Source organism: Hippocampus guttulatus, chromosome 12, assembly GCF_054856545.1.
Source record: "Hippocampus guttulatus isolate MCC_2025c chromosome 12, RoL_Hgut_1.0, whole genome shotgun sequence".
Taxonomy (NCBI): domain Eukaryota; kingdom Metazoa; phylum Chordata; class Actinopteri; order Syngnathiformes; family Syngnathidae; genus Hippocampus; species Hippocampus guttulatus.
In genome coordinates, this window is record NC_141272.1 from 4,878,422 (window position 1) to 4,889,198 (window position 10,777).

The 10,777-nt window shown below is 44.3% G+C and overlaps 1 protein-coding gene across 1 annotated transcript; it reads left to right on the top strand.

Moving 5' to 3' along the window:
* The first annotated feature begins 854 nt into the window (after positions 1 to 854).
* ccnl1a (cyclin L1a) lies at positions 855 to 9,896 on the top strand. The gene is made up of 10 exons (XM_086125241.1): positions 855 to 1,186; positions 1,386 to 1,460; positions 1,735 to 1,844; positions 4,375 to 4,495; positions 4,594 to 4,658; positions 7,195 to 7,294; positions 7,584 to 7,688; positions 7,859 to 8,112; positions 8,580 to 8,678; positions 8,754 to 9,896. Exons 1-10 carry the CDS (start codon positions 947 to 949, stop codon positions 9,223 to 9,225), a joined length of 1,641 nt encoding a protein of 546 aa, XP_085981367.1. The 5' UTR covers positions 855 to 946; the 3' UTR covers positions 9,226 to 9,896.
* The last annotated feature ends 881 nt before the right edge of the window (positions 9,897 to 10,777 follow it).

Here is a 10,777-nt window from a genome sequence, read left to right on the forward strand (position 1 = left end):
TTTGACGTTGCCCGTTGTTGACACGTTTTTACGTGATAATATCACGATTTTACATGACAGTTTCCACGCTTTTACATGACATGTTTCATGTTTTTTTTTCTTGGTTTGCAATATGCTTCCGCACAATAATATTTTAACAAACAAAAATCTCACACTACCCAAACACACAAGCACACACACAAACTATCTCCCTTTTCACCGAAAACCCTCTTGATTATTTACTGTGAGAGGTAAAATTTTGTTTTTGGTCAAAACAGCCATCCATCCATCCATTATCTGATCAACTTATCCTCCTAAGGGTCGCGGGGCATGCTGGAGCCTCTCCCAGCCGTCTTCGGGCAGTAGGCAGGTTACACCCTGACACCCTCCACCCAATCGCAGGGCCCACATAAACAAACAACAATTTACACTCACAATCACACCTGAGGACATTTTAGAGTGTTGAATTAACCTACCGTGCATGTTCTTGGAATATGGGAGGAAAGCAGTTTATAAATGTTTTTCCTGACATTTAAAAAAATATTGAGATATGCTGTCATAGCAGAGGGCTTTATGCATGCACTCTCATTTAAAGCATAAATAGTTTTCTTTGGGCATCAACATAACATGTACCCCTCTCTCTCTCTCTCTCTCTCACACACACACACACACACACACACACATACTAATGCAAATCAAATAAATTTATTTTATTAAAAAAAAGCCCTGTTTCGTTTTGGGGTGTGTGGTAGCTCTTTGGTGAGCGTAAATGTTATTGGTTGCTTTACCGTATAATAACTTGTACTTATAATTTAAAATACGAACGTTGCGAAACTACTTTTCGCCTCGGATGTACACTAACGTCTGCGTCCCAACAGCTTTGTGACGTCATCCTCTCAGTCCGGCATCCTGTTCCGTTTCGTAGCTGTGACTGATAGCCTCCGCCGTCGTCGTTATTTCCCGAAAGATGGCCGCAGGTCCCCTTTCGGTTTCTTCAACCGCATCGACTACCAACGATGGCATCCTCATTGGGGACAAAGTTTACTCCGAAGTTTACCTTACGATCGACAACTCTCTTATCCCTGAGGACAGGCTCTCTCCGACGCCGTCAATGCTCGACGGCCTCGACCTCCACACCGAGACCGACCTTCGCATCCTGGGATGTGAGCTGATTCAGTCGGCGGGCATCCTTCTCCGTTTGCCTCAGGTTAATAGCCTCAAGTCGCTTGAAAGCCATATCGCGTTTCTGAGATCCATGGTAGTTGGCAAACAAATGGGCGACGGCCTGTTAGCTGTTAGCTGTTAGCTTGCTCTGTCGCTGGCGTGGTGGAGTCAAAATGGCGTCGGCCCATTGTGCTCGCTCCACGGAAAACTCAAAAAATAAACTTATTTTATGTTTTCAACAGGTGGCGATGGCAACGGGGCAGGTGCTTTTTCATCGTTTCTTTTATTCCAAGTCCTTCGTCAAGCATAGTTTTGAGGTAAGTTTTCAGGCTGTTGGTGCGGTTTCAAGCTAGCGTGTCGTTGGCGGAACGTTGGCGGGCGCCATGTTGGACACTTTCAAACGCCGCTTAATCCTACCTTATCTGTTCCAATAATTCCCACAACTTCCTTAACAAATGGCCACTATCAAATACTAGCTTTTAAAATCCACGGCACCGTTGTGCCGTTTTTGTCTTTGATTATATTTGTGGTGTTTTTGTCTCGATTTCTACGACCCCTTTCTTGCAACCTTGTGCTTCATTTTGTATTTAGATTGTTGCAATGGCATGTATTAACTTGGCCTCCAAGATTGAAGAAGCACCCAGGCGAATAAGAGATGTCATAAACGTTTTTCATCACCTCAAGCAGATTCGAGTGAAAAAGTAAGTATCTGCGCTTTTGACACATTCCTCCTGTTGAAAATCTCTCTCTCCTGGTTGGAACATGTTTCAGTCTAGGGCTGGACGATTATGGGGAAAATAATGATTATTGTGATTGAGACAGAAATTACACTTACTAAAACTATTATTCATTGATTTCAAATGTAGTATTTATGCAACTTATAAAACTCAACTACTCCAAACTATTATCATAGCCTCTGGTCCATTCACTGAACACTGTCATTATTTTGCCATGGAAATTCTAATGCTACCATTATTTTTGCTGGTTGTACAGTAAGTTAGCAGTGAATTGGTTATTTTAATGTGATATATAGGCTGCCATGTTGAACCGTAGTTCAACTGGCCTCCACAATGGTTGAACTTTTTTCAGTTCTAACCCCAACCTCTTTGTAAAGTAAGTTTCCCCTCTTATTAGTCCCCCCCCACCCGCCCACACACACCTTTTCTTACTGCAACATCACCTTTTCTTAGTGTGGGGCCCGAATCATTTTGCTAATTGTGTGTTTCACAAGTTTTATAGAACATTTTCAACAACGTTAGTACTAGCGTTGTTTTTAAAATGAAGAATGTTTTGTCTTTACATATACAATGTGCGTAGGGTAATTCTTTTTGATACATGTGTAATTTTACAGTAAACTCCCAACTGGGGTGTCGTTAAACAGCTTAAAGCACGCTCAGGGATGGCAGAATCACATACGCGCTTGCTATAGTAGCAGTATGGTGCATTCAGGGTACTTTGACAACATAAGAAACTTGTAATGTCATTCTGCACATTCATGCTTTCTTTTTACTGGAAAGTTTAAAAAATGAGAAGCCAAAATCGAAATCAGATTTAAATTTTGATTGATCGTCCAGCCCTATTTCAGTTACTTTTCACGAGGAAGTGTTGTGATTTTTATTTTTTTTATTTTTTTGGTGCAAGTCAAAAGTGCCCTTCTGTTTATCCTTGTATTTTAAAACAATGTTTAAACCTATCACCTTTCCCCTCACAAGTGTACATTTGCAGATGTAACACTTATGTTTTGACTGCCACTTAAATTTGTGTCTCAAACACTGAAGAGCCTCATAGGTCATAGCACCACTGCTTTGGCAGTGTGAGCATTTAGTTGTGATTAGAAGTGTGTTCATGGCAGCACTATAAAACCTCGGCATTAACTTGGCTTCTTTTTTCCCTTGCAACCAACTAACAGCGACCAGCTACATTTACCAAAGCCTGGGTGATGTGGAATGGTACGTAAGATGAAGCAGTCGGCATGACAACCATGATCCAAGGGGGCCTATCTCCTCGCCCAGGCCCCTTCCTGTGGGAGACGCCCGTGGTCTGCGCCACCTCGGGGCACTGGGATCGGGGATGACAGGTTGGCCGGAGGTCCTTGGCCCCCTGGGCACCTTGAAGACTCCTGTGGTTCAGTCTTAAGCTTTGAGTATCTGTCCGTCAATCTGCAGACTGCTGGGTAACGTAGTTCTCTCTTGACTACTGCTTACCATGCATTTTGATTGTGTGATTAGTGCAAAAGCCCATTCGCTCGCTGTCGCCTGCGACTATTTTCGAAATGTCACCATGTTCGTTGCCAAAGGTTTTTGTGGTGTAGGTTCGAACGTAACTTTGATTACATACCTACGTATGTGTCGTTAGCGTTGTTGTTTGTGGTCACATTTTTTCTTAAATGTAGAATTGTACTGTTGACCCAAGCATGGGAGTTCTTGAAATGACGTTCAGTTGAGCTTCTATACGATTCGTTAGTATGCTTCACTTGAAGTTGGAATCCCACAGTCTGAAGTGGTATGTGCACTGATACACGTGTCGTTTTGGAACTCGATAGTTTGATTTTGAATTAACCCATCTCGAACATTCCAATGGCATTGCTAAAATCATTTTCTAATGTGTCTGTTTATTTTGCTCGTTTTTAACCTGCGGATTTAATGTTAACGTTACGCGACCGAAGCATCTTGACGTGTCTCAAGAGTCAGTCATAGACTGAGAATCCAGTCACTTTTTAAAAGAAAATCTTTTTCAACCATGGAAAATACATGAATCCGAAGTACTTTCAAGTTTTTGTTTTCTCGCTTATGCCCCCTGCCGCTGCTCGGTCCAAAGTGGCCCACGCCCAGAGTGGTTGGGTACCACTGTTATGTGTCCTACCTAAATATTTTCTTATCCTTTTGCCCATTTGAAGCGAGATTCATCCAATCTAGAGACTATTTTAAGATGTTCGATGTCATAGGGAACGCGTGGTTTTAGGTGTTGTGTGCAACGACCATGGATATTTCAATGGTATGACAGGCTGTGACTGAGTTTGACAGCGACAGATCCTCTAGACTTACAGAACCACAGGAGTCCTCAAACCCCAGCAGACAGTGAGGCATGCAGTCAATAAATCTGCTGAGTTGGTTGGAATAGAAAAAAGAACACTAGAGTACATTGAAACAGAAGGGTTCTTTCCTTTTTGGGTGGTTTTGAGGTTCTCAAAGGAAGGGAACGATCTTTTATTTTGATTCCATTGTAAAATAGGACTCCAAGTTCATTGATTCTTGATCAGAACTACATAAACACCAAAAATCAAGTCATCAAAGCTGAGCGGCGTATACTCAAGGAGCTGGGCTTCTGTGTGCATGTCAAGCATCCGCACAAGGTGAGGTTACACCCTACACAGGAGTTGTCAACTTACCAGTCTAGTTTTGCTGTCATCCCTCCATCTATAACAAATTGCATAACTTTTTTCTTGTCCAGATAATTGTCATGTACTTGCAAGTCCTGGAGTGTGAAAAGAACCAAACGCTGGTCCAGACTGCCTGGTAAGTTTCATCTTTTGTTTTCCACCCCACCTTCAGCTACTTCCTCTCTTAAGATATCCTTTATTTGTCCCACACTGGGGAAATTTACAAGTTTCTTGTGTCAAGAGACAAGTTTCAGCAGACAGACACAGACCTGGGCTAAAGATGAACCTTTGAAATGCTTAAAAGGCCACCCGATTATGTCCTGGGACATCATTAAAGCTTGTTTGGGTGAAAAGCTGTATCTTCCAGCAGTGCTAATTAAGCATCCTTGTAAAACTGTTTGCCCGGCTTTACCCCCATTTGATCCAGTTCACGTATTGCTGCGCTTTGTATTATTGCACCCATGTGACGTCTCTCACACGCGTGCCCTTATGTGACCTTGCTGTAAATTGTTAATGGTGTCAGGGGGCGTGATTTAACTTTGTCCTTTCTCTCTACTCTTTGATTAAAGGGTAGTCCGTGCTGGTAAGTCACATAAAGAACCTCTGAACTCTGCCTCCTCCAACCACATGACCTCAGGAAGCCTCCCCCCTTTGGCTGGCAGCCAGTCCCAATGCTGAGACTCGTTGCTGGGGGTGCTCGGGCCTTTCCCAACAGCCTACATCGTCTTATTTTCTCTTGGCTCTTCACAAGGATTTGTATTTTTTTATGCATTTATTTTTTTGTGCCAAGGCTTTCAGGATCACATTGTTCAATTTTTTTTTTACCACTTTCTAGTTTACTTTTAAGCGTTGACCACAATTACTTTTTTGGAGCAGGTAAAAATTGAACAATATTAGTGTGTCATGTCCCCAACTGACGTGTTGTCCAGACATGTCTGTTTTGCAGGCGGATCCAGTTCTCAGGTTTTGCCTCCCAGGACCCTTCTTGCTCGACATCAGACACAATTCAAGTTGGCATGTTGTCTTGCTGGCATAGTTTTTTTTTTTTCATGCTGAGCCATTAAAGTATCTTGTGGCTCATTCAATGATCCGAAACCCCTGAGCCTGCGAAATAACGGCGTTAATTAAATGAGTAAACCACACGTTGACTGTACATTGGAGAAGCATTGCGAATAATTTTTTTTCTTTGTATTTTTTTGCCTGGCCAAGCATTCAAATGTTGTGGGGGTTGGTTTTCAGGTTCTTTGAGTTGCTTTTTACCATGTGGTAAAAGACTCCCTCTTTTTTTGTTTTCAACTTTTTTTTCCTGCTTGCCTCCCAATGACATTGATTACTCATGTTCTTGCCCAATATACATCCCATTTTTGAATGTCACTGCATTTAGTCTATCCTTTGAAAAATTAAACGTGCAGGCTTTTTTTTTTTTTTGCACAGCAATTTCACTCAACCAAGGCAGCAATCCTTAGACCATAGTCTGGTGGATAATACTTGTCTTGTTGGATAATACGTTACAGTGACAGTTTGGCCTCGTAAGCTTGCATACTGCTGGCTTCCCCAAAACGGGCTGGCTTCTGTGCATGTCAACCTTAAATGCTTTTTTGCTTCATGTCCCTTCAGATCTAAAATTCTGAACGTGGCAACTGTGGTGTAGGTACCCCCCCCCCCCCCCCCCCCATCTCAATGTGTGCATGTTCCCCATGGCATGTCATCATCACCTCGACTGCTCATGGCAGGGTGTAGTGTCGGGCTGGCAGGCCTTCAGACGGAAGTTGTGACAAACAATACTCCCAAGGATACCCAGAGAGAAATGGACAAAGTTAAACTTAACAATTCTACAAAAGCCTCACTTACATCCCATCTAGTGGGGGGTTGTTAGCTTTAATTCAGCTCCTGCTATACAATGGTACCTCAAATTTGACTTTCTTAACATTTCCCATAAAGATACGTAATATATAGAAACATCTATATAAATCAGCATGTATTGTATTGTATTTATTCCCAAGTGAACACCTTTAAATGTACGAGCAACATCTTGTACAATTCGAATAAGAGGTCGAAGGGTCTGATAGGGACATTTTGGAGAAAAATACAATAGTGTCGTTGACAATTAGCATGAAAATTTCAATATTTTTGTCATCTTTATCCACAGCCAAAGCCATAGCCAAATCAAATGCCGCTGTTCACAAAAAACCGACACTTCAGCAAGCCTTTGCAAGCAAATGTACAAAGTGAAAGCCACAAAACAAGCAACCATACTTAACAACTTAACATAAAATATTTCTGATCAGTCGTCCATGACTGCTGATGTTGAATATCATGACACCTACCTACTCCTTGAAGTAATTTCAATGAGTCTGCTGTAAGTGTTTTGATATTGACCTCGCGGTAAAGACTCAAAAACGGCTTGCGCACACACAATCCCGGTTCCTTGTCACAAATCAGGAATTAGTCCCCGCTGATGTAAAATGCCTGCCCCAAATTTCCAATATTAAAAGCATATTTTACGCAGGCACCTGAACTCGCTTTATTGTGCTTCCCCTTTGAGGTACCACTGTAGTCCGCAGCAGTTTGGTTAACGCTGAGTCAATGTCCATCTTTGAAACCGTGAGGACCAAAGTGGCTTTGTTTAGAGAAGATGCTATGTTTTGGTTTGCTCTTCTTTGTCTTTCAAGGAATTACATGAATGACAGCTTGAGGACAAACGTGTTTGTACGTTTCCAAGCAGAGACCATTGCCTGTGCCTGCATATTCCTTGCTGCCCGAGCTCTACAGGTGAGAGAATTAAAAGGCACATTGTGCTTAAAATGTACTTGGCCCATCCCAGGTTAGGAGGGGAAAAAAATCTTCTTTTCTCATCCTTACCCAGTTGACCAATCTGACTTCATTTTAATCAAGTGTTTAGCATGTCTATCAGAAAGAACAGTGTACACGAAGAAAAGTGTACTGCCCATAAGTAACACTCAATACATTAATAACTTATTTGTCCTGGCATTTACAGCATGTGTGATTGCTGAAAAAAGTACCTGTAGAATTTTGAAGTAGCTCCCATTTTCTCTCCTAGATCCCCCTGCCCTCCAAACCTCAGTGGTACATGCTGTTCGGAGCAAGCGATGACGACATTAAAGATGTCTGCATCACCACCCTTAAACTCTACACAAGGAAGAAGGTATAACATTAAACACGGTGTACTGTAACATTAAACGCATACATTGACTTCACTGCATTGAACCACCAATAGCAGTGTTGAAGAAACGTGAGGCAGTGAAAGATTCAGCGGTCCAAAATGTGCATATTCGATGCGCAATCTGTTGACTGACGGCACAACTTGTTCCGCAGCCCAACTATGAGCAGCTGGAAAAGGAAGTGGACCGGAGGAAGATGTCCTTGGCCGAAGCGAAGCTAAAGGCCAAGGGCCTGAATCCAGACGGCACGCCAGCACTGACCAGTCTGGGGGGCTTCTCACCTGCTTCAAAACCCTCTTCCCCAAACGTGGTCAAAGTGGAAGAGAAGTCCCCCAACAGCCAAACGGTCAAAACTGTTAAGAAGGAGCCAGAGAGCCGCACGCAGATGACAAAAAGTCCCCACAACGGGTGAGAAATGCTGCCGTGACACATTATTGCTGTAACTTTAATTTGGGAGTGAACGGTGTAGCCAGGGGTTATAAGAGTTGGGTGTTTGAGAGGGCTGCACAATGAAGTATATCAGGGGGAAAAAATATTATTGTGATAATGACCCGAGCAATATGCATATCGCAAAGACGTCCAATAATTAAAATCTGGAATTCTATGCTTTTCTGTCTTTGACCAATCAGATGCATAAGTTGAATGCTCATCGCCATCTAATAGGTGAACAGTATCTAGAAGCATTCCGAACAAATTTTTACTTCAAAAACTATATCTCTCTATTCACGTGGTATTTGGTACCTTGCGGCATCGAGGTGACCAACGCTTGGTTGCCCATCACTGTTACGATGCTTCCATAGATCAACAATGACACATTTTAATAAATTGGATCGTGAATTTCTTAACGCTTTCTTTTTTTCCCCTCTTTGGGTCAGAATGAGGAAGGAGGCAAAGATCGGGAGGAATAGCCGGAGCGGCAGCCGTTCCCGATCCAGAACGCGTTCCCGTTCCAGAACGCGTTCCCCTCGCAGGCAGTAAGTCAAATACGTTGGTCACGTGCCACGGCCGCTATGTTGCTCACCTCCCTTTTCTTGCCATTCCTCTTCCAGTTACAACAGCCGGCGCAGTCGCTCTGGGACATACAGTTCTCGCTCACGCTCGCGATCCCACAGCCGGAGTCCCTCGCCTCGGAGACAACCGCCCTCGCCTCTCCTCCCTCACCTCAAATCCAAGGCAGCCCACCACAGCAACAGCGACTCCAAGACCGGCGGACGTCACAACAACGGTGGCGGTGGCCACCACAAGAGAAAACGCTCGCGTTCTCGGTCCCGCTCTCGCACGCCACTCAAGACCGAAAGGGAGCGGGACCGAGAGAGGGACCGGGACAGAGATCGCGGCGGCGCCTTTGACACGTCCTCGAAGAAGCACAAACACGAGCGCAGCGCCGGACATCGAGGAGACAGGCGAGACGGGGAGAGGTCACGGTCATATGACAGGGACAGAGAGCGCGAGCGTGCTCACAAGGGCAAACATCACAGCAGTAGTAGCGGACATTCGGGGCACGGAAGACACAGACGCTAACACTCGCTTCGGCAGCGAGGCTTTTCCAAAATGTAAATAATTTCAGGAGTGCACAAGGACAGCGTTGACGTTTGGGATTCCTGCTTTGTTTTCCGGGTTTCCCAAACACATCTTTCATTTAACTCAAAAGAACAGGAATGCTCATTTTCATACCTTTTTGGTAGCGGACAGAAATTTGTTTTGTTGCCAGAAGCCGCCATCCGGTGTGTCATGTCCTCTGTTAATGTCGCACAGCTGCTAACATTTAGCTTCGATGTGGACTGTGCGAGGACCCACCAACTGGCTTGGCGAAATGTCGCGTCACATAGCCTCACGTTACATCACGTACCCTGCCTGCCCGAGCTAATCGATTCAAGTAGCAAAGCATCTATTTACAGTGTAAAGTTGGATTGATGTCCACTGGTATAAATGTCAATGCTTTAATTTTTTAAAGCGATCTGCACAGTGGATGGCTTGGATGAAAATGTCAAAAGCATTTAGTAAAGCGCAGAATTTTACAGGCGGCTCTTTTGTCAGATTTTTCTTTTTTTTTAAGACCAGTTATTCTTTACATATTGTGATGCAGACTTAATTTAAAGAACAAATTGGGGCTGTCAACTGGTTACACTGGTTTTAGTATACACAAATATTCATGTCTAATTTTTATTCAATAAATAAGTTGAAGCACTAAATTGGTTAATTTTTTCTTCTACCACTATGAATAGATACTGCATGTACCACCAGTTTTAAGAGGCATACCCCATCCATCCATCTTCTACCGCTTATCCGGGGCCGGGTCGCGGGATCTCGTTCTTTTGGTCACGACCCATATCTCGTGAACACAGATGAGGGTTGGAACGTAGATCGACTGTTGAATTGAGAGCATCGCCCTTTGACTCAGCTCCTTCTTTACCACGACAGACCGATATAACGTCCGCATCACAGCAGACGCTGCACCGATCCGCCTGTCGATCTCTCGCTCCCTCCTGCCCTCACTCGTGAACAAGACCCCAAGATACTTAAACTCCTCCACTTGGGGCAAGATCTCCTCCCCGACCCGGGGGGGGCACTCCACCCTTTTCCGACTGAGGACCATTGTTTCAGATTTGGAGGTGCTGATTTTCATCCCAACCGCTTCACACTGCTGCGAAACGCTCCAGTGAGCGTTGGAGAGCCCTTCTTGAAGGAGCCAACAGTATCACATCTGCAAAAAGCAGAGAGGCAATACCGAGGCCACCAAAACAGACCCCCTCAACGCTTCGGCTGTGCCGAGAAATTCTGTCCATAAAGGTTATGAACAGAATCGGCGACAAAGGGCAGCCTTGGCGGAGTCCTACCCTCACTGGAAACGATTCTGACTTACTGCCGGCAATGTGAACCAAACTGACATCGGTGGTATAGTGACCGAACAGCCCGTATCAGGGGGTTCGGTACCCACACCTGGGGCCTTGCCCCCAAGGAGCTTTTTAACCACATCAGTGACTTCAACCACAGAGATAGGAGAGCCCACCTCAGGGTCCTCACACTCTGCTTCCTCCAAGGAAGGCGTGTTGGTGGAGTTGAGGAGGTCTTC

What these genes read in the sequence shown, in the direction of transcription:
- ccnl1a (XM_086125241.1), top strand. Translation starts at nt 947, where the DNA reads ATGGCCGCAGGTCCCCTTTCGGTTTCTTCAACCGCATCGACTACCAAC. An exon ending in TTGCTGCCCGAGCTCTACAG is followed by an intron (nt 7,295 to 7,583) that starts GTGAGAGAATTA and finishes TTTCTCTCCTAG; the next exon opens with ATCCCCCTGCCCTCCAAACC. An exon ending in AACTCTACACAAGGAAGAAG is followed by an intron (nt 7,689 to 7,858) that starts GTATAACATTAA and finishes CTTGTTCCGCAG; the next exon opens with CCCAACTATGAGCAGCTGGA.